The sequence below is a fragment of the Delphinus delphis genome, chromosome 13 (assembly GCF_949987515.2).
Source record: "Delphinus delphis chromosome 13, mDelDel1.2, whole genome shotgun sequence".
Classification (NCBI taxonomy): domain Eukaryota; kingdom Metazoa; phylum Chordata; class Mammalia; order Artiodactyla; family Delphinidae; genus Delphinus; species Delphinus delphis.
Window position 1 is genome coordinate 9,561,164 of NC_082695.1, and position 18,388 is coordinate 9,579,551.

Below are 18,388 nucleotides of genomic sequence, written 5' to 3' on the forward strand. Positions count from 1 at the left end.
ATTTTACAGTCTCAGCTATGATTGTGAGTTTGTCCGTTTCTATCTTTCATTCTGATAATTTTTACTTTAGGTATTTTTGAAGCTCTTTTATTAGGCACATACACATTTTTTATTTACCTTTGTAATTTGAAGTATAGTTGATTTAATGTTGTGTTTTAATTTCTGCTATGCAGCAAAGTGACTCAGTTATAAATATATATATTCTTTTTTATGCTGTATTTTTTTATATATATATTCTTTTTCATATTCTTTTCCATAATGGTTTATCACAGGATATTGAATACACTTCCCTGTGCTCTACAGTAGGACCTTGTTGTTTAAGGCACATACACATTTATGATTGTAATATCTCCCTGGTGAATTAACTCTTGTATTGTTTTGAAATGTCCCTTTTTATCTCTGGTAGTCCTCTTTGCCTTAAGGTCTCTTTTTCTAATATTGATATAGCTATACCAGCTTTCTTATGCTTACCAATTGCATGGAACTTCCCTTTCCATCCTTTCATATTTTATTTTATTTATTTATTTCTATCTATGTTTTTATATTTAAAGCATGTCCCTTATAGACAGTATATTAAGTCTTGCTTTTGAACCCAGTAGGACAACTTCTGTCTTTTAATTGGAATGTTTACTCTATTAACTTTAGTGTAATTATCAGTATGTTTGACTCAGGTCTATAATTTTGCTGTTTGATCTTTGTCCCATTTGTCTTTTGTTCTCCTTGCCTTTTTGCCTTCTTGGGTCAATTGAAATTTTTAAATTTTAGCATTCCATTTTAATTTCTGCATGTAAAATTTTTAAATCAAAAAATAATTTCAGGGCTTCCCTGGTGGCACAGTGGTTGAGAGTCCGCCTGCCGATGCAGGGGACACGGGTTCGTGCCCCGGTCCGGGAAGATCCCACATGCCGCGGAGCGGCTGGGCCCGTGAGCCATGGCCGCTGAGCCTGCGCATCCGGAGCCTGTGCTCCGCAACGGGAGAGGCCACAACAGTGAGAGGCCCGCGTATTGCAAACAAAAACAAAAACAAAAACAAACAAAAAAAATAATAATAATTTCAAGAAAATCCAGTCATCTCATTCAGCAGTGTCTCTCAGTTTTCTTTGTTCTGGCAGGATAATGAAAGCCCTTGCGAATGCTGGAGTCCCTGTCCCCAAAGTTCTTGACCTCTGTGAGGATCCAAGGTAATGTTCAGATTTATTTTTTCTATTGTGTATTCAAGCTACAGAAGAGAAAAGTTCTTATACTAACTCACATTCCAGTTTGCTAGAGTAAAGACAAGTAAAATTTGGGTAGAAGAGAAAAGAGATTTTATAGTTACCTCCCCTAGAAGTTCACAGATCTTTAAGTTATCCTGAAAGATAAATGCCTGCTTTCATGAGAATTGGTAGGAAACATCTTTTCTAACATTAAAAAAATATATGTCCATCTAGCTTCATGTTGCTTGTTTTAATTAATTTTTTATTGTGGGCTTTCTAAACTGTTTTTGAATTGCTTTATAATATGCTTTCTGAGTCTGTCTCTTTTTTCCCGATTTTTTAATTATGAAAATTTCGAAACATACACAGAAGTTGAAAGAAGAAAAAATAGTACGATGAGCACCCATTTACACTTCATCTAGATGAAAACATTTGTTAACATTTTGCCACATTTGCTTTCTATGTATATGTATATATGTGTATGCGTATATATGTGAATAGGTGTACTATATAGATAAAATAATTTTATAGAAATAGTTAATTATATATAACATTTTTCTAAAAATGTTTTATAACATAATTTAATAAGTTTTATTAAATAATTATATAATTATTTTGTAAGTTAATAAGTATATCTTATATGTATGTATATAAATTATTATTCACTGAAACTTTTGAAGTAAGTTTCAGGCAGCCTACATCTTCTAAGAATAAAGACATTTTCTATCATAAGCACAGCAATATTACATTTAAGATAATTAAAAATAATTTAATAATATAATTTAATATCTAGGCCATGTTCAAGTCAGGATGAATAGTTATAATAGTAGAATTTTCAAAACAACTTTTCGGAGTACTAAACTGATTTCTAGTAGTGACAAAAGATGGATTAATGACATTTTGGTGTGTCACCTTAATACTTTGGGGTGTTGTATATGCCATTCATACCACTGGATAATGATGAAAATAACATCAATAACAAGAAGGGATACTTATCCAACCCTCAGTGAAGCCAGAAACATATGCCAGGCATTCCCTATGTATTTGCTCCCTTAATTCTTATAACTATCCTTTGAAGCGTTATAGATTAAAAAAAACCAAAGCTCAGAGAGCTTTAATATGTTTCTCAGGATCACACTGCTAGGAAGGGCAGAGGTGGCACTTAAGCCTGGTTCTCTGACTCCAAATCCCCCTCTCAACATGCTGCTTTCCTGTATTATCACACTTAATCCCATTCCGATGGCTTCTACAAGTGGACCAAAGAGAAGAGAGGCATGCTGGCAAGGAAGTGTAGACAGGGATGTGTGTGTGTGGATTGCTTTGGGGAGGGAGTACTTCTAACCCCTGTGCTTATGTGCAAAGGAAAAAGGAAGTTTCCAGTACTCTGGATCCAAACTCCCACCCAGCACTCAAAGCTTACACACAGGACAGAGCAGTGCCTGCCGCATCATGGGCCACTGAAACACCCTGTCTGTGCCCCTGCTAGGGTCATCGGCACTCCCTTCTATCTGATGGAGTACTGCCCAGGCCTCATCTACAAAGACCCCTCTCTGCCAGGCTTGGAGCCCAGCCAGAGGCGGGCCATCTACACTGCCATGAACAGAGTCTTGTGCAAGATTCACAGTGTGGACCTCAAGGCCGCAGGCCTAGAAGACTATGGGAAACACGGTGAGCACGGGGCCGCTTGTCTTCTGTGCTGCTGTTTCCTCACTGGTGCCTCTGCTTTCATGATTTCCATGGTACCAAGGTTTTAAGGCACCACTGGTAAATGTGAGGTGGGCTTGTTAGCTTCCTACTTGGAAATCCACTTTCATTTTAGTATAAGTGTCACTTACCTAGATGCTTTGTCCTGAGATAAATCCCTTCATGGACTACAGAATCTCTCTTCCCTGAAACTTCTATCTCACTGTATCATTTAAATCTTGTTTTTTTTTCGATACTGGCCAAAAGTACTTAAGATACATATTTTCTTCTCCATTTTTCACCATTTCCTCTAAATATTCTTTTCAATATTTAGAGGAAAGATTTAGGGATATATTTTTAAAATGCCATTATGCCAAGGTATTTGTTTGTATAATTTGTTTCTGTTTTCTTCTTTCTTTTTTTTAAAAAATGTCTGAGAGTTCTAGTTGGTCCTCATCCTTGGAAGCGCTTGGTATTGTCAGGTTTTCCCTTTTCTTTTTTTCTGGAAGTCAGTTGTATTGAAATGTAGCATTTTATGAATGTTGACAAATGCACACACTTTTATAACCACCATCACCATTGTCTTCATGCTTTTGCATGCAGAAACTTTAGCATGAGCCAAAGAGTTTCATTTTGTCTGCCCTGCAGCATTCAAGACTACCTGACTCTCAACCAGTGTGCCTTGTTGACCATGGTCAAAAAGAATCTCTCAAATAAGCTGTATTTTGTTCTTTCTCTGCTTTTAACCAAAATGTGCCTGTTTTGTCTAGGACCATATCAAAGGCTGCAGTATGTGTCCAAAGTACATCAACTTCCTGACACATTTCTACCAAGTTACCTAAAATTCTGTCATTCCGTAGGCACATGATCTGAGGTCTCAAAACTAACCATTTGAGAAACTTTGCTACCACAGAGCAGGCTTGCTGACTTCACAGCCCCAACTGAGGGAGTTCTTCACCCCTTCCATACGCAGCCTGATCCCTATCATACACTAACTAACTAACCTGTTGACCAGAGTTACCAGCTTAGTGGGGTTCCCCTCCATCTTGGTGGTCTCATTGGGAAACACTTACAGTAAAAATTTGTTTGTTGTTTATCCAAAATTCCAGTTTAACTGAGCATCCTCTATTTTATCTGGGAGCCCTAGTTACCAGTAAAAGGGTCAGCAGGCAAAGACCATAGATGTTGCCTATATTGAGCCATTGTTTCAAAGTGCAAAGAGCCCTAGACCAGAAGTCAGGTGCTGATTTGTGGGGTGACCTTGGGCAAGTCCCATTACTTTGTTATAGTTTTCTCAACAGTAAAGGTTCAGTAAAAAACAAAACAAAACAAAAAAACCCTTCCCTGCCCCCCTCACAGTGCTGATGTGAAAAGCAAAGGAGATGGCACCTGTCCTAGTGTTTTGAATGGAGATAAAGCCTCTGTCACATGAAGCAACGGGCAATGTGACATCCCATCGTGCAGTGGAGAGAGAGCAGCCTAAGGAGGCCTCTCCCACGTGCTGAGTGGATCCTTTGCCTTTTATTTTTAAAGTGGACTGTTTTGATGCACTTTCCACTGGCCTATTAGTTTGACAAAGAGACAAAGCAGAAATCTGGTGTGATTTTATATGACTCAGGGTCAGCCTCCTGGGCCGCAGGCAGTATGTGGAGCCTTATCGCATGAAGCAGCTTCCTCAAATTTCACATTCACTGATCCAGTTTACCCGGGCATCAGATCTTCCTTTCCTTCTCAAGTTATGTCAGGAACCCAGCTGCTGCGTGGGGCATTGGCTATATATAGATAGTACACCATTTGTGTAAAATTGGTATATTTGAATAAATTTAAATGTTTATTTGCACACGTGAAGATATCTCCAAAAGGATGCCTAAGAAATTGGTCACATGGGTTGCCTTTGGGGAATAACGGCTGAGTGGCTGGGCAGGGGGATGGGAGAAAATCTTTATTGCACTCCTTTTTGCCACTTTAATTTAGAGCCATGTGAATATATGATTTATCGAAGAGAACAAATTTAAATTTGTAAGGAAAAGAAACAGCACACCAACATGAGTTCTGATCAAAAGGGACTTTTGACCAGATCCTTTAGGTCCAGTCTAGTTATCACAAAGAACCTTTCCATCAAGGACCTGCAGGGAACCGTAATTCTCTTTTCTCATCCCAGAGGGGAGGCTGCTTTGGGGAGGAAGGGCGTTAGTGCCTTGGCAGGCCTGCTCGGGACCAGTGGCCAACAGAGCCAGAGCCGCAGGGACAGCTGCATCTGCTTCCCATGAGAAGGGAGTGTGTACAGCACTGGGGTGGTGTGTATGCGTGGGGGGCAGGGCGACATCCTAAATCCATATAGGAGATTTTCCTGAGGGGCTCCTTCTGCAAAGGCTCAGTTCCTGGTGGCCTTTGTATTCAATTTATTATGATAATTTTAAAACTCTAGAAATGTGAAATAGTACAGTGAATAATATATGCCCACGACTGATTTTAACAATGGTTAACTTTTGCCATATTCCTTTATATAGCTCTGTCTGTTTCTATCTGCACAACTAACAAAGTTGTAGAGATCCTGGCGCTTGACTCCTAACAGCTTCAGTACGCATTTCCTACATTTCCTAATAGTAAGGACATCTCCCAGCACCATTATCACATCCAAGGAAATTTACCATCTTCCCAGAATCTATAAAACCCAGTCCATATTCACATTTCCTCATTACCCCCCTTACATCTTTTATAAGTGAGTTTTTTTGGTTGGTTTTCCAAATCGGGATCCGATCAAAGAATCTAGAACAGTCCCCTCACTGTTTTTTTTTTTTTTTTTTAATGAATTTTTTAAGGGACCAGGCAAGTATATTATAGATTTGTTTTGATTGTTACCTGATGATTTCATTTACTGCTGTCTGCTACTTCCTGTAATTCTGAAAACTGGAAGTTAGTTCTAAAGGCTTGATTTGTTTGGGGTTAAATTCCTGTGGATTTTGATCTCACCTCTCATCCAGCCCTGCTGGATCCTCCCAAGGACAGGTGTCTGGGTGCTCTGAGTGTGCAGTGGACTCCACAGAAGGAGCCCAATCTCTCTATCCTTGTCTTCAAGCTTCTGGGGAACATTTTTCTCTCAGATGAGGGGTGAGGGCTTGACTTAGAGCTAGTGGTGTGATGTGTTATTAATTATGAATTGTTTTAATAGTGACAATAATTGTCAACTAATAACAGGGACAGTAATAATGGTCATTACTCATTGAGCAGCCTTCTGTGTTTGGCATATTATATATGGACTTCATTTGGCCTTCACAGTGGTCCTAGGGAATACAGGTGGCAGTACACTCATTGTACAGATGAAGCAGTGGAGGCTTAGAGAGGTTAAATTAGTTGAAAAGCTTAACTGTGAGCCAGGCAACTCCAGAGCTCCCTCCAGTTTGTGGTCCCAGATATAACTTGCAAGTTCCTCAACTGTGGTAACTCTGGTAGCAAACAACTGAATAATAGCAAATACTCATGCACTACTTACTGCATGCCAGGAACATTTGCAGGGGCTTTACATATTGTGTCCTCCCAGCAACTCTCTGAGGGCCATCTCATCAATGAGGAAACAAAGGCATAGAAAGGTAAAGTAACCTGCCTGAGATCACACAGAGAATGGCAGAGCTGGGAACCAAACCCAGACCATGCATCCACCCCAGAGCCTATGCTCTTAGCCAATCACTGTCCTGTAGCCAAGAAGGGATTTAGTAAAGGCTGTTAGGAAGCTCATAGGATCTGAGAGGGCCAGGGATCAGGCTCGGAGGCTATGTGGCTGGGAACAATGCCCAGATCACACAGATCCAGCCAAGATAAAACAGCAGTGGCTTCCAGGTTGAGGGGGCAGGAACTTCATGTGGGAAATTCTCTAGTCATGGGAAGAAGATGCCTCAGACGTTACAAAGGGTTTCATCGCACGGCTTGATTTTCGAAACCTCTGGAGGTTGCTGAGATGGCACACCATGTTCTAATCCTCTTTCCCTCAGGGGACTATGTTGCACGCCAGGTACAAACATGGATCAAGCAGTATCGAGCCTCGGAAACCAGCACCATCCCGCCAATGGAGAGGCTCATCGAGTGGCTGCCCCTCCACCTTCCCAGGCAGCAGCAGACCACAGTGGTGCATGGGGACTTCAGGTCGACTGGGCATAAGGAGGGCTGATACTTAGTTGTGGAAAGTGATGGGAAGGGTATTTGAAGGGGAAATTAAGCAGCTGGTCTTGCCCCGGTTTACAGTTGACAATTATCCACTACATGGGCTCTCCCTCTGCGTGGCCTTTAAGGCAGGGTTTCTCAGCTTTGGCACTATTGACGTTTGGGGCCAGATTATTCTCTGTGATGGGGGACCTGGCCTGTGCAACAGCAGGAGTTAGTACCACCCCCCGAGTCTGAAGGTACAAGCACGGGCTTCAGCTGTAACGACAACTCCAAAGCTGCGTGGCTGTCAACAGCCACAGCAATGATCTTACTCATGAGTCTGCAGTCTGGGACGGGATGGCTTGCTTGAGCCATTGACGTGGGTCTCAGGCGGGGGACTGGAATCACCTGAAGGCTCACTCACACCTGCACCAGGGCAGAGGAGAGCTGGGCTCCCTGAGCCTCTCTCTGTGTCTCTGTGGTTTCCCACCTGGTCTTTCCAGTATGGCAGCTTCCAGCTGGACTTCCTACCTAGTGGCTCACGGTCGCAAAGGTGTGTGTTCTGAGGGGAGAGGGCCAGGGGGGAGCTGATCACCTTTTCTGTCCCTGTCTCAGGAGTCACTCAGCACCACTTCCACCTGTATTATAATTGTTAGAAGTGAGCTGCTTCCAGGGGTGAAGGATTAGACTCTTTCTTTTGTGGTAGGAGTGTCAAAAAATTGCAGACCTGTTTTAAAACCATCTGGGGAAGGAGTAATTACCAGAACCCAGACATGGTCTCTATGTGGCGAGGGCCACCTGACCAAAGCTGTGGCCCTCAGGAGAGGAGTACAGCTGTCCCTCAGCTATCTGCTGAGATGGGGGTGGGGAATTAATGTGCAGGCCCCCTTCCCATTGTCTGCTGGTGTCCCGTTGGCTGCTCCCAGCTGAGCCAAAGGGCAAGGGAGCTGGTGGATGCAGCCCATGCAGGCTCCCGGGCACATGGGAGGGGTGGGGAGTGCTTCTGAAGGGGCCAGCAGAAGATGCCCAGCACAGAATACACCCTAGCGGTCAGTGTTCTTAGCGCTGTCTCCATCCCTTCTGTGGCTCCTGCAGGCTGGACAACGTGCTGTTCCATCCGGAAACGGCCAAGGTGCTTGCCGTCCTTGACTGGGAACTCTCTACCTTAGGCGACCCCCTTGCCGATGTGGCCCACAGCTGCCTGGCTCACTACCTGCCATCCAGCTTTCCCGTTCAGCCAGGTAGGAACTGCCGCTGGGGGAGTGAGGGATGGAGCCAGCGCTCTTCTCAAAGCTTTGGGGCAAACTCTGCTGAAACAGTTTGTGATTGGGCTGCTTCGTGAAATTCAGGTATTGAGCATTTCTCCTACAGCATCATTTTTAATGACAGTATAGGATTTCATTGTTATAGAATTAACTTAATAAGGCATTTGGTTTGATTCCTATTTGGATATTTGTTTCCAGTTTTTGTTTTTTTGAAAGTATTACCTTCCCTGTGCTTCCACAAAAAAAGGCAGTGAATATCTGTGTAGTAATATCTTTGCCTGTATATAAGTTATACTCCTAGGATAAATTCTTGGAACAGAACATATTACATGCTTCTAAACCATCCAAATGTTACAAATGAAGGAAATAGGTAAGATTTTTTATTTGTTGCAGTTATCTTTTTCATAATTGGGCGAGATCTTCTTTGAATACCATTTTTTTAATCAAATGACTGGTAGAAAATAATATGCATCCACCCTGAACTGTGGCCCAGATGAAATTGGAGGCCCCTCATTCCTTCCTTTACTGCCAATTTAGTCTGAAACTTTTAAGAGCCAAATTGTGAATAACAGCTTCATGCCTGGATTCCAGACATCTTGAAATGATGAGCTATAACCCTTTGAACTAGTTGTGAAGCTGATTTCCAAGGGACGAAGTGATTTTCAGAATTCAAATACTTGGAGCCACAGGACAGCATGGGGTTTTTGCCTAGTCCTGGGTCTGTCTGTCGCTTCAGGTTTGAGTGACAGTGATCTGTCTGAGCTGGGAATCCCTACTGCAGAGGAGTATTTCAGGATGTACTGTCTTCACATGGGGATCCGTCCCACTGAGAACTGGAACTTCTACATGGCTTTCTCCTTTTTCCGCATTGCTGCAATCCTGCAGGGAGTCTACAAGCGCTCACTCACAGGTAATGGGGGCCTGGGAGAGCTGGCCTCGGGCTGTGAGTCACAGCCAAGGGGCTTCTATCCCTGAAACCCTCTCGTAACCGAACTACAAGATTCAGTTAATTCAACCATTTGTCATTAAGTGTATATCATATATATATATATATTTTTTAAATCAATATTTTAAATTTTTTAAGTTATTAAAATAAGGCACAAAAATTTTTAGAGTAAAAACATACATGATAAGAATTCAACCATATAGAAGAATATAAAATTATTTTCCGGGCTTCCCTGGTGGCGCAGTGGTTGGGAGTCTGCCTGCCAATGCGGGGGACGCGGGTTCATGCCCTGGTCTGGGAAGATCCCACATGCCGCGGAGTGGCTGGGCCCGTGAGCCATGGCCACTGAGCCTGCGCGTCCGGAGCCTGTGCTCCTCAATGGGAGAGGCCACAGCAGTGAGAGGCCCGTGTACCGCAAAAAAAAAAAAAAAAAAAAAAATATATATATATACATATATACACATATGATAAAATACTTTATTTAACCAGTGTTTTCTAGACTGTATCTTTTAAGTTTGAACTTTTGAGAAGAAAAGTTAAGTATGGCTACTTAGAACTGATGGTTTGATATATACATATGTCACCTATGGAGTGTTCATATATATATGCGAGGATGGCACAATGTTGTTAGTTTTAATTCTAAATTCTACAGGGTAGAAATGGAAATAATCTATACCCTAAATTATTTAAGAAAGTAGAAAGACAGATTAAAGTTTGTTTCCTATGTAGAAGGAAGGCAAGTAGAAAGCAAGCAGTTAGAATCTACCCAAAAGACCTAGAAGTAGTGACTAAGCCAATAGCATTAAGTACCCCTAATTACCCACATTATAATCTATAAATTCCATTCTCACCAAAAGGAACCAGGACTCCTTGGAGGAAGTGGCTGATTTCAGGTCTAGGGCAGAATATCCACAAGATGAACCTGGAACATCTTGCCGTACCAGAAAGCAAGGAGGTTGTTGAAGATTAAGAGGGTCATATCTAAAGGTCTCAGGAGTCAACCTGAATAGGCTCCCACTTGCTAATGACAGGAAACTTTGAGCACCAGTATGATGATAGCTGAAATGGATGAAACACATCAAATATATTTAAATCCATGAGTAAAGAATGATACTGAAACAAAGACACAGTGTCTCACTGGTGACTTTGGAGGTTGGCAGGAAAGCAACCCATTACTCTGAAAATTGGTAAATAAAGGGAAGAGAGTCAAACATTTATCCTGCCTTTCCTATACAAATTACGTATCAGGCTAACCAAATGATTGATGAGAGAAAGTTTCTCTTTAGAGAAGCATCCTGGACCCAATGATAGAATTAGCGTGTCACCAATTTGCCACCCCTACTACATGAATGCATCTGGAAAATAAGCATTAATGGTGCTGAAATCGAGAGAGGCAGCCAGACATTACATACCTCCTGATGCTGCCCTCAAAAGTCGAACCTGGATCTGACCAAGCCTCGAGTGCCAACCACCAACTTACAGGGAACAGAGGGTTCAGCGGAGCACATTCAACAGCACCGTTGAGGCAGAGCCATTCACAAAAATCCAGATTCTGGGAAACTTCACAGAGCAAACAATTTAGTTTCTTCAGCAGATAAAAAAGGGGAACAGATGTTGAAAAGGGAACCTATAGAGTGAACGGGACTTAAAAGATGCATTAGCCAAAAATAGTATTTGGACCTTATTCAGATCCCTGTTTGAAAAAAGAAATTTTCTGAAAAAAAATATTTGAGACAGTCAGTGAAAAATGAATTCTGACTGGAGAGTTGATGATATTAAGGCATCATAGTTAACTGTTGTTTAAGTGTGATAATGGTATTGTTGTGGGTGTTTTTAAGTCTTTGTTTTTAGACATAAATGAAATGTTTATAAATAAAATGATGTGGTGTTTGGGATTTACTTTAGCAAAATCCAGGGCAGTGGGGGTGGGGAGGGCAGAGGGTGAAATAGGATTGGCCATGCTTTGACAGTTGTTGAAGCTGAGTGGTAGAAACCTGTAGGTTCGTTATATTCTTCTGTCTAGTTTTGTTTGTCTTTGAAATTTTCCGAGATGAAAACTTAAAAGGCACGTAGAAAGAAGCCCAGCAGTGGGTTTGCTAGTACTGTGGGGACACCTTAGCTTCGTGGTCATCAATACCCGAGGCTTTCTGGCAGCATGTTGCTCTCAGCCAGGGTGCCAGAATCTTCTGAGAAAGGCAGTTGCAATAGGGGAATTGGTCATCCATTCACTCACAAGAGCCTCTCCTAGGCCAGGTACTGTGCCAGGTGTTAGTGGCAATAGAAGGTTGTGATTTTTCCAGAGAAGGATCAGCATCCAGAGAATTTCTAGTTTAACCCTCCGTGACCTCAAGCAGTAATCCCTGGAAATGGTATTTTCTCTTCTTTTGGAGAGTCTCAGCTCTAAGCCAGTATTTCCCAATTTTTGTTTTGGTTTTACAGTGAAAGGTAACCAGAAACATTTAATTAAACAGAATGGCTGCTAAGTCCAAACAGTGATGTGTAGGCCTGATTGCCTGTGGGCATTTTCTAGTGGGCAGCCAAGTTCTCACTGGGTTCTGCTCCAGTGACTGGGGATAGCTGGATAGATTTTGCCCATTATGTCAATTATATTCTCAGTTTTTAAAACAGAATTATTCATTCTAGAATCTCTACACCAATAAACTTCGCCAGGTTGTCCTCAAGTTGCCTATCAGGAAGCCCTTTGACAGTTTCCAAGATCCTGTGAGCCGCTGGCTTGGCCTCAAGCTTGTCTTGGCCTCAGAGGCAAAACACGCCAGTGTTTGCCACCACATGGAAAAACAGATGTGCTGTCCTTTCAGGCCTGTTCCTCTGATCTTGGTTGTGCTCTCCCTTCCCTCCTACCTGGAAAGCCAGCAGACATTCTGAGGAAGTGCCTTAGTTTTCTTACGTAAAAACAGTGAAGTCAGTTTTTTTAAAGAATAGGATAAAATCATTTGATTAGGGAAACAAAAAACTCAACTCTCTGAACACAAGTATTATTTCTGCGCATTTGTCTTCTTAATTAGCTGTTGAAGTCTTTTTTTTTTTTTTTAAACAGTTGAGATACTTGGTATCACCCTGGGAAAGGGGGTTTTGGAGAAGAACAATGTGTTTCAAAGGCATTCTCTCTGTGATGTCATCACAGGAGATTTGGGCTCATCCTTAGGTTGGCAGAGGGACAACAGTGACCAGAGCCTGGGGGCTGATTTACTGTCTGTACCAGCTGACCCCAAGTATCACTTTCCTCATTAAGAAGTGGTTACTGAAGTTTAGGTTTCTTGTAGATGGCTGCTGAAATTCTAGAAAGGAAAAAGTGCTGGTGGCTGCAATTTAGGAAGACGTCAGTCATGGATGTGGTCTTTTCTGCTGGGATTACATTTGGGAAAATATATCGGAAGTGATAGTTTTAAATCAACCCAAGCTCATACAAGTGACCTTCAAAGAGACAAAGCAGTACTCTGAGAGCAAGATCCTACTAAGGAAATGAAAATTAAGGAAACACTTTGTACCCTCTGTTAGAAAAAAAAATCGAGGATTGGTTCAAGGTGGCGGAGAAGGACGCGCGCTCACTCCCTCTTGTGAGAGCACCGAAATCACAACTAACTGCTGAACAATCATCGATTGGAAGACATTGGAACTCACCAAAAAAGATACCCCACATCCAAAGACAAAGGAGAAGCTGAAGTGAGATGGTAGGAGGGGTGCAATCACAAAAAAATCAAATCCCATAACTGCTGGGTGGGTGACTCACAAACCGGAGAACATTTATACCACAGAAGTCCACCCACTGGAGTGAAGGTTCTGAGCCCCACGTCAGGCTTCCCAACCTGGGGGTCTGGCAACGGAAGGAGGAATTCCCAGAGAGTCAGACTTTGAAGGCTAGCGGGATTTGATTGCAGGACTTCAACAGGACTGAGGGAAACAGAGACTGCACTCTTGGAGGGCACACACAAAGTAGTGTGCGCCTCAGGACCCAGGGGAAGGAGCAGTGACCCCATAGGAGACTGAACCAGATCTACCTGCTAGGGTTGGAGGGTCCCCTGCAGAGGCGGGGGGCGGCTGTGGCTCACCATGGGGACAAGGACACTGGCAGCAGAAGTTCTGGGAAATACTCCTTGGCTGAGCCCTCCCCGAGTCCACCCTTAGCCCCACCAAAGTGCCTGTAGGCGCCAGTGCTGGGTCACCTCAGGCCAAACAACCAACAGGGAAGGAACTCAGCCCCACCCATCAGCAGACAACAGGATTAAAGTTTTACTGAGCTCTGCCCACTAGAGCAACACCCAGCTCTACCCACCACCACTCTCTCCCATCAGGAAGCTGGCACAAGCCTCTTAGATAGCCTCATCCACCAGAGGGCAGACAGCAGAAGCAAGAACTATAATTCTGCAGCCTGTGGAACGAAAACCACATTCACAGAAAAATAGACAAAGTGAAAAGGCAGAGGACTATGTACCAGGTGAAGGAATAAGATAAAACCCCAGAAAAACAACTAAATGAAGTGGAGATAGGCAACCTTCCAGAAAAAGAATTCAGAATAATGATAGTGAAGATGATACAGGACCTTGGAAAAAGAATGGAGGCAAAGAGCAAGAAGATGTGAGAAATGTTCAACAAAGACCCAGAAGAATTAAAGAACAAACAAACAGAGATGAACAATACAATAACTGAAATGAAAAATACACTAGAAGGGATCAATAGCAGAATAACTGAGGCAGAAGAACAGATAAGTGATCTGGAAGATGGAATGGTGGAATTCACTGTCATGGAACAGAATAAAGAAAAAAGAATGCAAAGAAATGAAGGCAGCCTAAGAGACCTCTGGAACAACATTAAACACCAACATTCACATTATAGGGGTCCCAGAAGGAGAAGAGAGGGAGAAAGGACCCTAGAAAATATTTGAAGAGATTATAGTCAAAACCTTCCTAACATGGGAAAGGAAATAGCCACCAAGTCCAGGAAGCACAGAGAGTCCCAGGCAGGATAAACCCAAGGAGAAACACACCAAGACACATAGTAATCAAATTGACAAAAATTAAAGACAAAGAAAAATTATTGAAAGCAACAAGAGAAAAATGACAAATAACATACAAGGGAACTCCCATTAGGTTAACCATTGATTTCTCAGCAGAAACTCTACAAGCCAGAAGGGAGTGACACAATATATTTAAAGTGATGAAAGGGAAGAACCTACAACCAAGGTTACTCTACCTGGCAAGGATCTCATTCAGATTCGATGGAGAAATCAAAAGCTTTACAGACAAGCAAAAGCTAAGAGAATTCAGCACCACCAAACCAGCTCTACAACAAATGCTAAAGGAACTTCTCTAAGTGGGAAACATAAGAGAAGAAAAGGACCTACAAAAACAAACCCAAAACAATTAAGAGAATGGTAACAGGAACATACATATCGATAATTACCTTAAATGTGAATGGATTAAATGCTCCAACTAAAAGACACAGGCTCACTGAATGGATACAAAAACAAGACCAATATCTATGCTGTCTATAAGAGACCCACTTCAGACCTAGGGACACATACAGACTGAAAGTGAGGGAATGGAAAAAGATATTCCATGCAAATGGAAATGAAAAGAAAGCTGGAGTAGCAATACTCATATCAGACAAAATAGACTTTAAAATAAAGAATGTTACAAGAGACAAGGAAGGACACTACATAATGATCAAGGGATCAATCCAAGAAGATATAACAATTATAAATACATATGCACCCAACATAGGAGCACCTTAATTCATAAGGCAAATGCTAACAGCTATAAAAGAGGAAATGGACAGTAACACAATAATAGTGGGGGACTTTAACACCTCACTTACACCAATGGACAGATCATCCAGACAGAAAATTAATAAGGAAACACAAGCTTTAAATGACACAAAGACCAGATAGATTTAATTGATATTTATAGAACATTCCACCTAAAAGTGGCAGAATACACTTTCTTCTCAAGTGCACACGGAACATTCTCCAGGATAGATCACATCTTGGGTCACAAATCAAGCCTTGGTAAATTTAAGAAAATTGAAATCATATCAAGCACCTTTTCTGACTACAATGCTATGAGATTAAAAATCAATTACAGGGGGAAAAACGTAGAAAACACAAACACATGGAGGCTGAACAGTATGTTACTAAATAACCAAGAGATCACTGAAGAAATCAAAGGGGAAATAAAAAAATACCTAGAGACAAATGACAATGAAAAGATGACAATCCAAATCCTGTGGGATGCAGCAAAAGCAGTTCTAAGAGGGAATTTTATAGCAATAAAATCCTACTTCAAGAAACAAGAAAAATGTCAAATAATCTAATCTTACACCTAAAGGAACTAGAGAAAGAAGAACAAACAAAACCCAAAGTTAGTAGAAGGAAAGAAATCATAAAGATGAGAGCAGAAATAAATGAAATGGAAACAAAACAATAGAAAAAAATCATTATGAATAACAATGAATGTTAAGGAGGGGATATCTTTCCCTTCGATGAGACCTGTACAGTCTGAGTTAGGAGGGGAAAATGTAGCCTAGCCCACTCATGCTCAGTGGCCCTCGCTGTAAGTCTGTGACTCAGGGAAGGGGGTTACCTGATTCCCAACTGGTCCCCCAGGGCCTGGGTCCATAGCCAGTACCCAGAAGGTGCCAAGCAAAGACTTGCTGAAGTCCGGGGGGCTGCATTCTCTGCTGTGTAGCAGATGGATCTGGTTCCCAACTTGTAAGGAATAGCATAATATCTTTAAAACCAAAGCTGCATGAGAATGGTTCTTTTGAGGACTAGCCCTTGACCATTGGCAGGAGCCAGAAGTAAAATAGGCCTCGGCAAAGATCCATTTATTGATACAAAGCAAATGAGGAAAACAGTCTCTTTAGAACATGGAAATGCTAAAAACAATCCAGGTGAGCTGACTGAAAAATCCCACTATAAAAAGGCAATGTTCACATTGCCTAAGGAGACACATGGATGGATCCCAGATATACTGAGTGAAAGAAGCCACACTGAAAAGAATATGACATATGTATTTGTGTGACGTTCTGGAAAAGACAAACTACAGGAACATAGATCAGTGTTGTTCCCCAGGGGCAAGGGGAAAGGTCTGACTACAGAGGGACCCCATGGAAGTTTGGGGATGATGGGAATATGTGTACTGACCTTGATGGTGGCAGTGGTTGCCTGGCTAAGCTCACGGAACTGTACACTTTCTAAAGAGGATGTATGTACGCTACATCTTAATTTAAATTTTTTCAAAAATCTTTTCTTAAAAAAGTCTTGATATGTGTATTAAGCAAAGAAAAAAACAGAGCATGAGTAGAGTGACTTCTGTGATGCTGATGACAGTGTTGATCTAGACAAAATGGTGCCCAGGAACTAGCCATTAATCCAGTCCCCTGCGACTATTATTATGAATTTCATGGCTTCCTATAGCCCAAGGTGATAGCAGAAGTGATTTGGGGAATTCCCAATTTAATTTCGCTTCTTTAGGAAAAGAAGAGATAAAGAGCAGGGAGCAGGCCAACTGAGTCCAACTTCTGCTCCCAGCCCACTGATGTAAGCTTGGGCATGTCTCCTCCTTAAAACCTGGATCCTTGTCTGTAAAGTGGGGATTAAAACAGTTGTGTAGCTCCAGGAATTCAATTAGCTATAATAATGCATGTCAAGCACTTAGCGCTGAGTCTGGTGCAGGTCAAGTGCTCCGCAAGTGGTAGTAGCGGCTGATGGAACAATACTGTCACATGTTAGCATCACTATTAAGGGTTATTTGGGGGGTACTCACTGGTTTTCTTTGCCTCTGCTTAGGGCATGCAAGCTCGGCTACTGGGGAACAAACTGGAAAGCTGACTGAATTTACGTCTAACCTGGCGTGGGATTTTGCAGTCAAAGAAGGGTTCCGGGTTTTCAAGGAGATGCCAGCCACCAAACCGTTAACAAGGTCCCAACACACACGGGCCAGGCCACAGTCCCTGCCGAGGACCCCAGGCATGAGGAGTTATGTCACCTCGACAGACTCTTCCCCAGCTCATATCTCAAAGGGAGCTCTGGTCTTCTCTCCAGAAGGCCTTTCCGCACCAGTCAGGGAGCTGTATCAATGGCTGAAGCAGGTTATGGAGCCGCACGTGTACCCCGCTGAGCCAGAGCTGCAGCATCACCAGACCTCAGCCGAGAAGTGGACCCCTTCCCCACTGCTCGAAGATCTCAAGGTAAAGCAGCGTTTCGAGATGTGGGGAGACCTCGTTAGCAAGGCCCAACCTCAGCTCGTACGCCGGCCACATCTGTTCCCTCCCAGTCAGTGAAGAGATGGGGGGGCCGAGTTGAATGATCTCTGCTTTCCACCATCATTAGAAAGAGCCAGCTCTAGATCACTCAGTTTCACTTCATTTCTCTTTCTGTGTGACCGCGTCTCGGCCTCATACTCAGCCAGGCAGAGGAATGCCGTGTCTGTGGTTTATAACTCTGAGGCAGGTGGGCTCATTTTATGCATATCTGAATCTCGTAAATTTGAAACAAAATGATATAAATTGCATCAATTAAATAAGGCTCTCTTTAAAGAGTCCCTAACATCAAAGTTAAAGGGCCAGTATAAACTGTGTTTATGCTCTTGACACACAGTGACACCACTTTAGCTGATAACGGAAATACCTGCTGTTCTTTTTCAGGATTAGTCTTGGCTTGCGTTAGTTCTTAAGTTATTTGAGGTCTTCAGGAGCACATATTCTGCCTGTGATGCAACCATCACCTACTTTAAAAAGAAATAGCGTTATCTCTTTTTTCCTAGTTACAAACCTATCGCAAAGTAACCAGAGCTCAAACATGGCAAGAGTAGAAAGAGTTCATGACATAGAAAGAGTTCATGACATAGAAAGAGTTCTCTAGAATTCCCTGCCCTCTGAGCTAATCAATGTCAACAATTTGGTTTATTAGCCTCCCAGCTCTGTTCTCCTATAACATTAATATATATTATTATTATTCCTATTGTAATGAAATTGTTTTATACATTTGAATCTCCGACTTGCTTATGTTATTTGATGATGTATCACCTTCCCACATCAGCTCCTGGAGATGGACCCCCGAGAGGACCACACTGCAGGTGCACCATAATTTGTCTACCCTGCCCCTGGCTGAAGGACACTGTGGGGATCTCAGTCTAGGT

General features: G+C 42.3%; 1 protein-coding gene across 5 annotated transcripts in view; it reads left to right on the top strand.

The window, feature by feature from the left end:
- Positions 1-18,388, top strand: part of ACAD10 (acyl-CoA dehydrogenase family member 10) — a 49,041-nt gene that overhangs the window by 21,364 nt on the left and 9,289 nt on the right. For 4 of the 5 annotated variants that reach the window (XM_060028070.1, XM_060028071.1, XM_060028073.1 and 1 more), the window contains exons 8-13: positions 1,095-1,181; positions 2,683-2,864; positions 6,869-7,019; positions 8,115-8,260; positions 9,021-9,194; positions 17,038-17,438. In XM_060028070.1, coding sequence (XP_059884053.1) covers positions 1,095-1,181; positions 2,683-2,864; positions 6,869-7,019; positions 8,115-8,260; positions 9,021-9,194; positions 17,038-17,438 — 1,141 coding nt within the window. The remainder of the gene's footprint in view (positions 1-1,094; positions 1,182-2,682; positions 2,865-6,868; positions 7,020-8,114; positions 8,261-9,020; positions 9,195-17,037; positions 17,439-18,388) is intronic. The other variant, XM_060028072.1, reaches the window with a different exon arrangement.